The 15677-nt window shown below is 43.7% G+C and overlaps 1 protein-coding gene across 1 annotated transcript in view; it reads left to right on the forward strand.

The window, feature by feature from the left end:
- Nucleotides 1-15365, forward strand: part of EGFLAM (EGF-like, fibronectin type III and laminin G domains) — a gene marked incomplete at its 5' end in the record, with an annotated part of 31522 nt that extends 16157 nt beyond the window's left edge. The window contains 9 exons of the mRNA XM_010137064.1: nucleotides 2086-2197; nucleotides 3705-3821; nucleotides 6850-7030; nucleotides 9313-9336; nucleotides 11506-11584; nucleotides 12413-12556; nucleotides 13421-13504; nucleotides 14572-14675; nucleotides 15211-15365. Coding sequence (XP_010135366.1) covers nucleotides 2086-2197; nucleotides 3705-3821; nucleotides 6850-7030; nucleotides 9313-9336; nucleotides 11506-11584; nucleotides 12413-12556; nucleotides 13421-13504; nucleotides 14572-14675; nucleotides 15211-15365 — 1000 coding nt within the window. The remainder of the gene's footprint in view (nucleotides 1-2085; nucleotides 2198-3704; nucleotides 3822-6849; nucleotides 7031-9312; nucleotides 9337-11505; nucleotides 11585-12412; nucleotides 12557-13420; nucleotides 13505-14571; nucleotides 14676-15210) is intronic.
- Nucleotides 15366-15677: the final 312 nt, after the last annotated feature.

Genomic DNA, 15677 nt, shown 5'->3' on the forward strand with positions numbered 1-15677 from the left:
CTCCTTGGAGCTTTCTCTTCTCCAGGCTGAATAACCCCAACTCTCTCAGCCTGTCCTCTGATAATTTTTGTAGCCCTCCTCTAGAACCTCCAGACAGGTTCATGTCCTTCTTGTGCTGGACACAGCACTCCAGGTGAGCTGGACTCTTGAGCTGGACACAGAACTCCAAGTGAGGTCTCACCAAAGTGGAGTAGAGGGGAAGAATCACCTCCTTCCACCTGCTGGCCACACTTCCTTTAATGCAGCCCAGGACCCAGTTGGCTGCCTGGGCTGTGAGTGCACATTGTCAGCTCATGTCCAGCCTTTCAGCAGTATCCCCACGTCCTTCTCTGCAGGGCTGCTCTCAATCCCATCATCCCCCAGCCTGTATTGATATTGAGGATTGCCCTGACCCATGTGCAGGACCTTGCACTTGTCTTTGTTGCACCTCGTGAAGTTCACATGGGCCCACTTCTACCGAGTCTCTCTGGATGGCATTCTATCCCTCTGGTGTGTCACTGCACCACTCAGTTTGGTGTCATCTACAGACTTGCTGAGAGTGCACTTGATTCCACTGTCTACATCATTGATGAAGATATTAAACAGGACTGGTCCCAGTATGGACCTCTGAAGGACACCACTTGTCACCGATCTCCATCAAGACTTCAAGCCATTGACCACTACCTTCTGGATGTGACCATCCAACCAATTTGTTATCCACAGAACAATCCACCCATCAAATCCATATCTCTCCAATTTAGAGAGAAGGATATTTTGTCAAAGGCCTTACAGAATTTCAGAGACACGACATCCACAGCTCTTTCCCAATCAGCTACCTATCCTCATGTGCCTTAGCAGAGCCTCTAATCTTCCCAGGAACAGAGGGGAGGCTGACAGGTCGGTAGTTCCCAGGGTCCTCCTTTCTAAAAACGGGTGCAGTGTTTCCCTTTTTCCAGTCTCTGGATACTCCATCTGATGGCCAGGGCTTTTCAAATATCATGGAGAGTGCCTGGGCAACTACATCAGCCACTTCCCTCAAGTCTCTAGGCTGCATCTCATCAGCTCCTGTAGACTTTCAAATGTTCAGGACCCTTGGGTGGTCATGAAACTGATCTCTTCTTCCAGTGGGAGGAATTTTGCCCTCCTGGTCCCTGTCTTGTGGTCCATCAACTCGTGAGGTGTGAAAACAGAGATTGCGAGTGAAGACTGAGGCAAAACAACTCAACTAGAAAACATTCAGGTGGCCTAGATGATAACATAGTTTCTTATTATTCCGGCTTGGCCAGTGAATCAAACACAACTTTTCACTGCTCCTGGAGGAAACTCTGCAAGGTAACATTTAGACATATAATGCTTTAACCAGTATAGGAAAAACAAGATGCAAAGTTCTGTAGAACTTGTAAAGGGGAATGTGGTTTTGCTCTTTATACAGGCTGCTATTCGTATTAGTGTCGGACTAATAAAGATTGTAAGAACAGTTTTTAAATGCCTCCTTTGTGACTGGTGAATATTTTGCATAGCTGGGAATTATTGTTCCTTGCTAACATCTCATCACATCATTAGGGTCATATTTTAGTTACTTCCCTTTAATGTACAGCAGCTGGGCTGCATCTGTATGTGTGTGTAGATGTCACTGTAACAAGCTGCATAAATAGAGCTGATAAGCCAACACAAAGTCGTTCTGTTTTAAAAGAGGGTGCAGAATGTGGGCCTGAACTGACCATTAAATGGAAAGCTTCATCTCCAGGCTATTATCATTGTGAAATAAGGACATAGAGCTGAGACAAAAATTTGTCTTTGTGCCTTGTATATGACTGAGCAGAAAAATTAGCTCAGAGGTAAATGAAATACATGCTGATTATAAAAATGTTTCATTTATAAATAAGAGTGCTTGTTATTTGCTGTAGGAACATGGTCTAATTTTCCTTTGCTGATGGGGCTCAGAATTTATGTTACTTCCTTATAAGAAACGTAGTGGTTTATTTTTATTTTTTATTTAGAAAATCATCCCAGAGGACTTGACTTTTTAACATCATGACAATATTTGCAAATACAAAGAAAGGCAGAAGTGTAAAATACTTGAAAGTTTTCTTCCCCTTAAAACAGGAGCGAAGAACCTGTCAGTCTGGGACAATGGCATGAGTTGCGAGTGTCTCGCACAGCAAAGAATGGTATCCTTCAAGTGGACAAACAAAAGCCAGTGGAAGGAATGGCAGAGGTGAGCTTGTGGCATGGCTTGTGATGAGTAAACTATGAAACGATCGCATGGTAAACTGCAGAGGCTCCTCTCAAAGCTCTTATAAGCTGAAAAAGCCTATGTGTTAGGGCAACTTTTTCTTAAGTCTGAAACTGGAAATTTGCACTTGAAGTCCTCTCTGTGAGGGCAGAGAATCCTGTAAAAGCACCTGAAATCACAAACTTCCCCAATCTTGCCATGTAATGGACTGATGTTATTGTGTTTTTTCTCGAGGTTCTTTTCTTGGTACTTACTGGTTGTGGCTAAGTCTGTTGAACTCTGCGTGTACTATGAAATGCATCATCTGTAGAAGGATGATACTGAAAATTATGTGCACAAAGTCCTGTTTTTGCCTTTCTCTGAATTGTGCTGGAAAGATAGGCCAAAAGAGAATAGTTTGTCTTCTCCTTGCAAGAGTAATTTTCAGGACAGTAAAAGCTGGAATACTCAGACAGTTGATGACTTGCATTTTATTGTTCCCTCACCAAGAGGTCATAATAAGTCAAGGTTGTAATAAGGTGAAATTTTGCTTGTACTGAGTAGGGTTTTCACTCTAAACACTGAAATGCATACACAAAGATACTTTTTTATCCCAAGAACCTAAGGCTTGAACTGCTTGGAAAATGTCTTTTATTCTTTCCTAGTGGAAAGTGTGACCAGACTCCAGATCCTGTTAACATAAGAAACTGCAAACTGGGAAACTATTTAAAGCTTAGACTTTTCTTGAAAAATGTAAATAAATTGAAATCCAGTTGTCTGTCAAGAAACAGATTGAGTGGGAAACAAATGGAGCAGCTGAGACTTCTTTAGATAGATGGTCAAAGTGAAGATTCTTTTTTTTTTTTTTTCCTCTAAGTGCTGCGGTGCAGCTGAAGAAGGAGGTTGGCTGGGAGCTGCCAACAAAGAAATTTCAGGAGCTTCTGCAGGACTTGAATTACACAGTTATCCTATCTTTAACTGTTAAACATCTTTCAGTTCACCCCAGGACCTGAATAGTCCCATCAGGTATCCTGAGCAACTGCTTCTGATAATTAATGCAAACTCACTGTTTCTTTTGATTTAGCTTTGTACTTTGCTATGGATCTTTTTAGACATTGAAAACAGTAAATAAGGCTCTGTTGCATGGACATTGCTCTGATTTTAACCTTTCGAACCTCATTCTGGTTCTAGATTTACATCAGTGTACCTCGAGTCCTTGCAAATGGAGCTAGATGTACAGTCAGGAATCACAATGAGTCAGTCTCCTCTCTTTCTCCCTTCTGTATTCCCACTTCAGAATACTTTTATTTTTAAGATAGTTCTGATGATTACAATATAGCACAGTCAGTAATGGGTGCTCTACAGTAGCTATCGTAAAAGAACTTTAAAAAGAAATGCAATTAACACAAGCAGAGAGGCAGTAAACCGTAACATCTAATCTGGACTAATCTGAAGGTACAAGCATGGTTCCAGCTACTCCAATGAAATATTATTCTTATGTTTCTTTCAGGGGGCTTTCACACAGATTAAGTGCAGCTCTGAAATATTCATTGGTGGAGTCCCTAATTATGATACTGTGAAGAAGAACTCTGGGATCCTCAGACCCTTCAGCGGGAGTATCCAGAAGGTATGTGCCCAGGGAAACACAATGGAGGCATTTTTTTCCATCTCATCCACTGCGTACCTCAGATTGAGACCTGATCTTATACCACTGGCAATATTCAAAATAATCCAAGATTTCACCTCAGGAGCCCACCACAGAGTGCTTAAATATATATGACACAGTGAAAAGTCATTCTAACTTCAACAGTCAGTAAGTATTACCACTGCCGGTCTTCCCATTAATTTCCATATTGTACTACTAAGTGAGCAGAAACTATACAGGATTGAGTTCAGAATGACACACAAAGCTATGTCAAAAATAGAGTACTCAGAGTGCCCTTAGCATCATGTATAAATAAACGAACATGAGAAATGCTCAAATACTTCCATGTGTGCACACTGAGGCAGCTAAATGTGTGATGTAATCAATGCAGTAATGAGCAAAAAAGAAGGTGGTGCAGATTAAAGTGGATCCTGGTTGCATGCCTTAGTGCCTTCTCCTGTTATGATTTTATATGGGGCACGTGATTGGAAGGGGTCTTTTTCATTGTTGACAGACATTAGGGATGATGTTCCAGTTGGGTCAGCTGTGCCCAGGTGCAGTTCTCTTCTGGAGAGTAAATCTGTGAATTCATAGAAAGTCCTAATAAGTAACCAAAAGAAAGTTCAAACTGAACTAACATTTGCTCTCCCTAAGCATACTTAAAGTATTTGAATAAAGTTGAAAGATTGGCCCTGAATCCTCAGAGATTTAAGTGAGTGAATTATTGCATTGGATTTACTTAACAAATAAAAACTCTGATAGAATCACAGAAACATTTTGGTTGGATGAGACTTTTAAGATCATCTAGTCCAACTGTTCACCCTGCACTTCCCTAAACCCACGTCCCTCAGCACCACATCTACATGTCTTTTAAACACTTCCAGGGATGGGTCCTCCACCACTTCCCTCGGCAGTCTGTTCCAATGCTTCCCAGCCCTCTCTGTAAAGAAATTTTCCTCATATCCAAGCTAAATCTCCCCTGGCACAAGCTGAAGCCATTTCCTCTCTTCCTATCAGTTGTTACTTGGGAAAAGAGACCGACCCCCACCCTGCCACAACCTCCTTTCAGGTAGTTGCAGAGAGTGATAAGGTCTCCCCTCAGACTCCTTTTCTCCAGGCTAAACAACCCTAGTTCTCTTAGCTGCTCACCTGTTCTCTAGAGCCTTCTCCAGCTTAGTTGCCATCCTTTGGACTCGCTCCAGCACCTCAGTGTTCTTCTTGTAGTGAACTGGACACAGTACTCAAGGTGTGGCCTCACCAGTGCCAAGTACAGGGGGACAATCACTTCTCCAATCCTGCTGGCCACACTATTGCTGATACAAGCCAGCGCATCTCATAACAATTGATAAAGGGTAGAAAGGTATTGCAATTCACTGTAAATGGTTTCATCACTTGGTCCAATATTTTTCGCTATTTTAGTCAGATGTCTAGCAGAAAACGTGAAGGTAAGAAGATTTGGGGGGAGTGTAATGGTAATGGGAACAGGTCAGTCACACAAACATCATTGGAAAGGTGGGCTTGACTGAAAACAGGGCATTTTGGAGTGCGAGATAGGGACCCTAGAAGCAATTAACATAGGTCACACTTACAAGGTGAGGGGTTGTACCCTGAAAATGCTCAAAGGCACTGAGAAAAATTGGGAAATGCTGAATGAGAGCCCTCAGCAATGTGGTGTGGGTAGGAAGGTGGATTTGCCTTCTCAGAGGCCTGAATGGGATGTCAAGGAAGAGTATCACCTGTCTTTTGGGCACTGGAAGACTATTAGTTGACTACTGTGTTTACATGTAGTGGGATTTTGGAGAATTGTACGTAAATAAAGCTACAAACATTACCAAGTGACTTTATTGTAGTCTGCTAGTTGCTACGTGAGAGTGAGATTTCTTTGAGTACCTGGCTCTGAAATGATGCCAGAAAAGCTACAGTGAAAAACAATGGCTGGAAGTTGGAGGTAAGTTTTAGCCCAGAATTAAGAGACATGTTTTTAAGAGTGGGAGCGTTAACCTTTGGAACAATGAAGCCAGAAGTTAGAAAGAAGCTAAAAAGGTAGTGGAATCTTCACTGGTCCATCTCTACAACAGGACTAGATGTTTTTATGCTGTTGGAGTTGTTTAGTGCTGTTTCAAACAGAGTATATATGCTTGATGCAACACCTTCTCCCAGTAGGACCCCTAAGGTGCGTCGTATGAGTTGTGTAGGAGTCAGGGTAACTATTACCATTATCACTTCTGGCTTTAAAGTCTATTTGTTTGTGAAAATGAACTTCTTATTTTGATGTAACTGCAATCAGAAGCCATACCTACATATAATCTCTCTGACAAGGCAGCAGCTGAGAGTATACAAAGGTCAGTTTGTATTGGAGCACATATGTTGCTGACACACTGGAAACATCCCAACATTTAACAATTCTCTTCAGCTTATATACAAACAGTTTTGTATATAAGTCATTAATTATGTTTTTCATCCTTCTTAACTCTAGCTTCTTTCAGGCAAGATGAGATACTGTTCTAGTATCTAGTATTCCACTATTTCTAGCAATAGAAAATGTGAAAAACAAGCTGTTCTGTTTAGTATTTCTGTTGTCGACAGTCGTCTCCTGGGGTGTTTCCCGATCTGAGAAATGCTTTTCCTCAGCAGTGCTCTCTAATTTTACTCTGCTATCTCAAGGCTCAGCTACAAAGCATTGCACAAGTGTTCAGACTCAAGACTGGTAAATCCCACACAGCTTCACCCCATATGGGAGTTGCCTAAGGCTGTATCACAAAACACAAAAGAAATTCATCTCCCGTGGCTCCGGGTGAGCAATAGAATGAGTGAGACCTCTGTGACTGGAAAATGCACATGACAAGGAATAGGGTTTTGGCCAAGTTTTGAGGGTTACGTTTCTCTGAAGTCTTTTATAGAAGTCTTCTGACTAGCATACAATACTGGGAACGTGGAAAATTTTAGCATGTGTTTTTCTCCCTTTCTCTCTCTCTCTCTTTTTTTTTTTTTCCTTTTCTCCTTAACACAGATTATCTTGAATGACCGGGCAATTGATGTAAAACAGGATTTTACTTTTGGAATCAACCTAGTGAATGCTGCCCACCCCTGTGTGAGCTCACCATGTGCAAATGGAGGCACCTGCGTTCCCAGGAAGGACAGTTACGAATGTGACTGTCCCCTGGGCTTTGATGGGCAACATTGCCAAAAAGGTAACAATGGCTGTATTTCGATCCAGAGATCCGGAGTTGCTCACAGAGATAAAATAGTTTTAGCACCTTCAACTGCTGTTGTACACATCCCTTGAAATAGAAACCCTGAAGGCCAGAGCTCCCCTTTGCATCCATGCTCATTCCACGTACCCAGGGAAGAATTTGTTTTGTTACTTAGGAACACGGTAACTGTTATCCCAGCACAGAGGTATGATCCATAGATAGCAGCCTGGCATCTGGTTGCTTGCGGTGGCCAACACTGAACACTTCATACACCTCCCTAATTATGCAGTGTTATACAAGGGGGGAATTCTTGCCAACATCCACCAGCCAGTGATTATATTATGTCCTGAACCATGAGCACTGATAACACTTGTAACTTCATGCTCCCCGGGGCTCACAACAAATGTTGTTCTCGTATACAGAAAGGTCTAGTCCTTTTTTAGACACTGACTACTCTGATGGTAATTTCACCATCTGCACAAGTCCTGCCTTGGTTTGGTATGGCAATGGAGACCACCAAGGTGGGAAACCTGCACATATGCACATTATTCTTCTTTCCTCAGAGCCATTGATTGCATGGTGTTAAAAAAAAAACAAACCAAACCCAAAACCAAATGTGCTTTGGGTTGTGCCACTAGATGGAGATGTTTCCTTTCTCTCAGGCTTGAGTCCGAAGGGAGGATTTCGTAATGAACGCAGTTCAAAAGAGCTGGTGTTATTGTCTTCACCCACTCCTTCATTTCTCATAGGCATAAACTTCAAAGTTAAAAGAAGAGGTTTTGGTTAAACTGTGATGAATAAATAGATTGGCCTTTTCCTCCAAAAGACAATAGCTTAGAACAAAAGCATTTTATTAAAATACAATGCAAGAAACCCCTTTGCTTACGTTGTTGTGGTCTGACTAGTAGCTGGAGCAACGTCATTTATTGCAGCTTCTCTGTGGGAAGGAGGGAGAACTGCAATTTTGGCTTTCTAGCTAAGCTCCTGACTTCAGGATGGTATCTGCAGCAGTACCAAGCTCTCCACGGCAGTCAAGGCAAGTGAATGCTTCGCAGCTTAGGTGTGTGACTGCCAGCCCGTTGTGAGCTCCTGTGCATTGCTCGGGCTACAGTTCCTCACTGCTCATCTGCTTCTGACCTGTGCTAAGCCCCGAGAGCAGTGTGCTGAGCTGCCCATTGCTGCACCTGCCTCATAGCACGGGCAGTGCTGCCACTCATCTGGCATGCCACTGCTCTCCTTCTTTGAGGTTACGCAAGAGTGTCCAGGCTTTCAGAGACAGTCTGAAGCACCTTGTACCTTTGTCTTAGCCTGGACCCTGGGTGTTGCTTCCTATGAGAATCCAGCCTTAGTTCATTTTTAGGTGTCCAAAAGTGTGACTCACCTGTCTTCTGTTCCTGCTGCCTGTGGTGCAGTTCAGGTGCCTCTCAAGTCTCTTGCACTTTTGCAGCCTCAGCTGCCACCGAAAATCCAAGTTTTTGCTGATGGATGTGCAGAGAGCATGGAGGTTCCTCCTGAACCTCAGTCCATGACAATCTTGATGAACCTGGTGCAGATTTCTCAAAATTATCGTTACCAGTGTCTCTTCAGTTGGGTGCAGACGTGGCTAAGGAAGGGTGCACATGTGTGTCTGCTTCAGAATGTGGTTTTGGTTAGTGCACTCAGCTGATATGTGAGAGGCTGAAGGTGCAGTCTCCATCCTGCTTACTGTAACCCCATGCCCCCCCCAAAAAAACCAAAAGTGCTTGTGAGGGACTGCACCTCATTCTTCAAAATTATACATGCCACTTACTAAACTGAACTTAAATGATGCTAGTGTGAGATATATGAGACTGATTCATATCACAATGAATCATTAACTGAGGATTCAGTAGAGCTTTCAGTGACATTGGTGGGGTTTTTGTCTTCTTTCCAAGCTGTAGGGAGTGTTAAATATATTTTTGTACTTAATTGTAAGATGGAATAGAACAGCCAGCTGTTGCTTTCTCCTGGTGAAAGCTGATCCCTGGGTAAACCAAGGTGAGTCACTAAGATTTGAAAACTCAGACTGGTGATGGTTCTACTTGTCTGCACTTCTCTGTGCTTTGAGCACCCAAATATGGATAGTTGGAGCAAAACAATAATAAAATAATATTACCTTCATAAGTAAGGTTAAGCAAATGGAAAGTGGGGATCATGCGTTTGCAGAAAGGTGGGCATGATACTGGACGAAGGGAGATTTTTGTGCTATAGAAAAATAAATTGAGAATGTTCTTGTTTTGCTTTGTGCTGTCTCACTGCAGAGTGTGGAAGTTACTGCCTAAACAGTAAGTACTGCAAACGATGTGAAAACTGCTCGGTCATTGTGTGTCTGTGTCTGCTCTTGCAAGCTGGGTGCTGGATTTCCATTAAGCTTGGCAAGCTTCTGTCAATAAGACAAAATATTTTCTGGAGTTATATAGCACTTCCTTAAATCTCATCCTGTTGATATTTTAAACTGCATCCAGAGCACCTGCCAAGTGCAGGGCAGCGGCTGTAGAGATGATCCCTGTATTTGCAAAGTAGCAGGATCAGGCAGCTGGCTTTGTAGGGGTAGGTGCTACTTCGGGCTGCCCTGCAGGTCAGAGCTCACTGTCACTTGTCATGAGAGCTTTGGTGCCTCTTTGCCCATGAGTGGAGTTTGAAGGTGTTTAGTCTGAGATCTCGTCACTGACCCTATTCCCTTCCAGTTGCAAAGATCCTGAATGCATCAAGGATATTGCTAAAATTTACTTGGGTTTCTGCATTCATCAGTGCAGCAAGTGAAGAGCATACAGAAGAGTAAGCAGAGATGAATTCCCATCAAGCTCCATAGAGGAAATCGCAGTGCTAGAGCAAGGACAAGGGCTGCTCATGGCACAGGCACCTTCGCCTGCTGAAGGCAAGAGCAGTGGAGCTTTCGTGCTGGAGCGGGATGTGAAGGGGGAAGAAGGGCTCCTTTCATGCTCTGCTGCCATTCACCGTGGTCTGATACAGAAGCATCAGACCTGGCGAGGAATGTCTGGCTGCGTGCAACGTGTCTTTTGCAATCTTCCAATGATGCTGCCAGGCTGCAGGCCATGGACTGCCTATGGTGGTTTCGTTAGACACATTAGGCAGTTTTCCTACAGATGATTTCACTACAGATGGAAATACGCATTTGTCACTATCTAAAATTCTCAGTCTTGGCACTTAGAGCTAAATTTCATATTGCTGTTGTTGGCTGCTAGACTATACCAATTGTTGCATATCTGTGTAAAAGTGAGCTCTTGCAGCCCAGCCAGCCTCTGCATTGCGTAAAGCAAGCAAGCATCCATGTCCTGAAAAGCTTGGAATTTATATAGATGGGGTTAGCTGTGGGTTGAAGGGATTGGTTCTCAGAAAGAAAATAGGATGAAGGCAGCTATTTTAAGAAATTTATAAAACTAGTTTTTATTAATGAAGCAGTCAGTTATGAGGGATCAGCAGCAACCTGTAGGATGTTCACTCGAAAGAAAACCTGTTCAGGTCAGTGCTCTTTGCCTACGGAAGGCTGTATATCAGGCATGTTCAGGGATTTATATCATGCATCTGAGTTATTTTGCCGATGACCTCTCCATGGGCAGCAGTACACCAGCTCCAGGTCTGGTTGCAATGCGTGCTGCTGTCCAAGCAGCTGTACACCACAGCTGTACCAGCGGCTCTCCCGAAAGAAATGAGAGATGCTGTGTGTGGGACACTGGTGAGCTCTGAGCAAAACTCACCTTCCAAGGCAGCACTACAATGTTCTGAATGCATGTGCCAACAGCCTTTGCAGGCTCTGTCTTACAACCTTTGGTGTAGTCTCAGTAGCTTTCAATAGATCTAAAGTGGTAAGGAGCATCCTGTTCGTCCTCCCAGGAGACCACCTCCCACCACACTGCACCCCAGAGGTGAGCCCTGAGTGGGCAGCAGCCACTCTCTGCAAGGTCACATTCACAAAAGGAGAAAATGGGGAGCTCGCAAGTTGTCTGTACTGTCTCTCAGCCTCACTTTGTGGGGGTGAAATGTTCCACCATGTGCTCTGTAGGAGTGCTTCTTTAGGAGCTGGGGAGGAGCTTCTTAGACTAAGAACAGAGGGCGCATAGTGTCTAAGTTCTGGCATGAGGGTGTCTTGAACCACACAGAGAATCAAGGAATGTGTAAACGGGGATAAAAGTAAAATTTGCAATATTTTCCCGGTACTTTGTATTTTCCTGCAGTAATATTTATGGTAGAGCAATACCTTAGGCCTAAGACATGAAGGCTGTAAGTAGAGTGACTGTCAGCAGTTTAAACTACATCAGCTACTACATTTAGGTAGGAGCTGCCAGTGCCTTTTTGCAAACCAGTTGTGAATTCAGCTCAGTTCTGTGCCACTGGCAGGAGAAAACCAATAAAACAGTCTTGTCTCTTCTTTTTTCTTCCACTTCCATGTCAGCTGACACCGATCTTTTTTCTTTTTTTAATTTACTTTTCAGCCATTACAGAAGCAATTGAAATCCCACAATTCATTGGTCGCAGTTACCTCACGTATGATAATCCAGATATCCTTAAAAGGTAAGGTACCTCCTGGAACAGAAATAATCTGTGGACCGTTATAATGCTAGGAGGCTCATGTTATATAGTCAGGTGTTTTAAGCTGTATTTGCCATATTTCTAAATTTCAGGAAAAAAATGTATTTTCTATGCATCTGCTTATGGTTCAGTTATTGTAATACCTGAGCATCTTGCAACCTGCAGAGAAATGGCAGGCTCAGCATACGTCTGGCATAGAGAAGCACTCGTATGTGCTTGCTGAGAGCAAAGAACAGTCATACAGAGCCTGTATCTGCAAAGAGATTAAGGACTTAAGTTCTGCTTTATCCTAAAATTTACATCCTCAAACTTCTTTTTGGCTTCTCTGTACCCTAGAAGATGCTCAAATTCCAGTATATTATAGGTTGTTACAACAAGTTCTTCCGTTTGCCTCTGTATCAGCCACTGGCTAAAGGAGCCTTCACAAATGTCCTCACCTGCAGCTTGTTACCTCTTAACTACCAGGACTTTCTGATTTGCCCTTTTTATGCCTCTTCCACTAGCTTTTAAGGGCACCAAATCTGCTGGATATTGTCGAAGTTTGCTTGTTGGACTTCATGCTAGGTTTGGGGGAGAAAAAGTTTTTTCTCTTACTTGTATGGAGTGACTGAGTAGGTATTGTGTTTTGTATTTTGGAGGGACAAGTTCAATTCCCCTGCTCCAAAATGCTGCAAACAGTGATGTCAACCAGACACGTAAACATGTAGGCAAGTTGCAAGACAGTAATCTGCATCATCTTTTATGTTTTTTTAAAAGAAGACCTTCCCAGTTCTATATTTTACTATTATCTCCTTCTTCTACATTAAACAGGGTATCGGGATCAAGAACAAATGTGTTCATGAGGTTTAAAACCACAATGAAGGAAGGACTTTTGATGTGGAGGGGAGACAGTCCCATGCGACGTAACAGTGATTTCATTTCTCTAGGCCTTCAAGAAGGAGCACTGATATTCAGGTAGACTTTCGCTCCCTTGTCTTGCGTGTCGTATACCCAGGGCTCAAAGAAATTGCCGACACATCCAGTGCACTTGTCCTTTGGTATACTGTGAGACAATTTCACCCTCAAGGTTATGTTCAGTGATGGGTCCTGTTGACTGGGAAAGGGTGTGAGATAAAGAGGTAATGTGCTGCAAGCTTTACATTGTTCCCTCCCTCCCCATTTTTAAAACATGCATTTTTTCATGTGATTTTCTAAAAGTCACTTTACGAGGGCATGAGTACTGTCAGTAACTCCCCCCATGTCTCTTGAAGTACTTGCCATCACAGTTAAGTAGTGGCAAACACAAAGAAATAATCAGAGCTGCAACTGGAGAACGTCATGATTATTTCTGCATTTATTTAACAGGCTTCATCCTTTCTAAGATCACAGGTCTCAACCTTCCTATAACTCAGATGATTTGTAGATCTGCTATACATCATGTGCTTATTTGCTTTTGTAATTATTTGTTAACTATGTTTGCAACCTACCACTGCTCCCTCTCATTAGGCCAAAGGTCTCTGACCTTCATAACCTCCTATTTTAGAGAGGAACTGTCGTGCAGAGGGCCCCTTTTTGCTCACATGGGATCTTGGTGATGGCATGCATTCTGACCTGGGCAGGACAGAGTTTTTCCTGCTGCTCCGTGAGCCTGATTTTGCAAAATAAGTGCATTGCTGCTGGGCTTCCAAAGGACTCCACCAGTCCTCCCAGAATCCGAGCCATAAGGGGAGCTCTAGGGCCTGAGCAGGTGGGGCACAGAATAGGAGTGTCTGAGCACTTTGGCAAGCGGCCAGTCTTTGAAGGGAGGCAGTAACATTTGAATATTTTTTATAATTGTAGCTACAATTTGGGCAGTGGAATTGCTTCCATCATGGTGAATGGCTCTTTCAGCGATGGCCGGTGGCACAGAGTCAAGGCTGTTCGGTAAGTGGCCACGCTTCATCTGGGGGGCGTTTTGGAGCCACCCGGCCATTAAAGGTGCTGGTTGGTGTGTCTGGATGCTGGTTGGGTGTGAATCACTGCTGCTCCACACTCTCACATCTCTTAGGAATTGAAGCATTAGCAATTTGGCTGTTTCAGGACGATGTACGCAAAGATTTTTGTATTAGAGCTGACAGTGCCAACTCAGCACAGCTCAAGGCAGGATGCCGAAGTCGCGCAAGGCTATTCTGGGGCTGTGACAGACATTCTATTAAACCCATACCATTTGGGTTAAGAGTATTTTTCTTTAATGTCTGCATTTTGAAATTCCCTAGTGAGCATTTTACAGGCTGGCAAAAGCACTGGGGCACAGACGAGGCGTGCCTACTCTTTCTATTTGGAGGAGGTGCAGACATCTTGCAGTGTATATATATAGCTCATATTTGTTACTCATTACCTCATGGGAGGCAAGTGTGCCCAGCAGGGAAAACACACATCCCTCTCTTCGTGAGACTTTCATTCCCTGGAAATTACAGGCTGACATTAGCACAACTTCTTACCGAATTCAGTACGAATAAGAGCTCATCAAGTGGCTCTTCTCTCAGTGTGGTTATTGACCACATATAAAATGGAAGTGGCCTTCTTACTCTAGTAAGAAACAAAAATACTTGTTAGTATGTTTTGCCTTAGCTTGCCTATTTCTTCCCTTCTGTTTAAGCTTCTGCTCTTTTTATTTTACCTCTGATTTTTAATAACACATCAGAACCTGTCTGTTCTCCCCTCTCCCTAAACTGTGCAATTTACATCTTTCCCAGTTTTTTCTTCTCAGCAAATATGTCCCACACCCTTTGCAGGTCTCTAACATCTGAGCCCTGTGAAAGAAGCACCCCAAAGGGTCTGGATTGCTGTAGCACACTGTTGGCTCCCCTACAGCAGCCCCAAGCCTTCACCATGAACCCTGCTGAGCACTGAATTGCTCTTGTCTCCTGGTGAGGGGAAGATGCTGCCGCTTCTCCTCCTGTCTCCTGTTTTAGGCTGGATGCATGAGAGTGGTTTGTTTTGTGTTTCAGGGATGGGCCGTCTGGCAAAGTAACAGTGGATGATTATGGTGCCAGGACTGGTAAATCCCCTGGGAAGATGAGGCAGTTAAACATCAATGGAGATCTCTATGTAGGTGAGTGCTCACTGTTCACATTCTGGACCCAGACACATTTTAGTGTGTGTGAGGTCGGCTGCAAGGCTGCTCCATTCATCTCAAGGTGAAGGCTTCACGTGGCAGCCTCTGGTTCTCCAGACCCTGGCTTTTATTGGGAGGCCTCTCTGGGTAGGATAGGGTGAAGACTGTATGAGAAGGGACCAGCACCATGGGGTGCACTGTGGTTCCCCCAGCAGGTATACAGAGAAACAGTGAGTGGCAGCTGCAAACCCCCCAACTTAGTGGGAATCTGGGCACAAGCTTGTTCAGCTCTTATAGATGCTACAATTCCTGTGGTAAATAATTAGCATCCTAGTTTATTCTCTCCTGATTATCCCCTCTGTACTTTAAAATGCTTAAAAGATGTATTTTAAAAACACTGAGCAAGCTGTAAATTAAAATTCTCTTCTCGGGTGCACTAGGAAGGCTAATGGTGTTGCTGGGCATTCAGTCTGCCAAGCAGGAGCAGACACACAAGTTGCTGAAGAGTTTCTCATCACTGTCTTTCCCCCAGGTGGCATGAAGGAAATAGCCTTGCACACGAACAGGCAGTACATGCGGGGCCTGGTGGGCTGCATCTCCCACCTCACACTTTCAACCGATTACCACATTTCACTGGTGGAGGATGCGGCTGATGGGAAGAACATCAACATGTGTGGGACCAAGTGACAAGAGAGGAGTCCTGGTGCTGAGGAACCATCATGTGCTTGCGTGTGTGGCTGAGCACGAGCTGGCTGTGACAGCCCTCTATGGCCACCCTGTGTTCAGCATCTGGGAAGGTGACAGAGCCAGAGGAAACCTCCCCTCAACCCCCCATACTCCACAGAAAAAAAAAAAAAAAGAACAATTTCCCCTCTCCTTTCCTGACCAAACCAAACCAAGCAGTTTGTATAGGAACCATCCCCTCTACCTGTTAAGTGTTTTGTGAACTCTGAAGGTTGTGCATCCGTGCAAACAGCAAAGAGATAAGTGATGTTACGG

Source organism: Buceros rhinoceros, unplaced genomic scaffold (assembly GCF_000710305.1).
Source record: "Buceros rhinoceros silvestris isolate BGI_N320 unplaced genomic scaffold, ASM71030v1 scaffold3295, whole genome shotgun sequence".
Classification (NCBI taxonomy): domain Eukaryota; kingdom Metazoa; phylum Chordata; class Aves; order Bucerotiformes; family Bucerotidae; genus Buceros; species Buceros rhinoceros.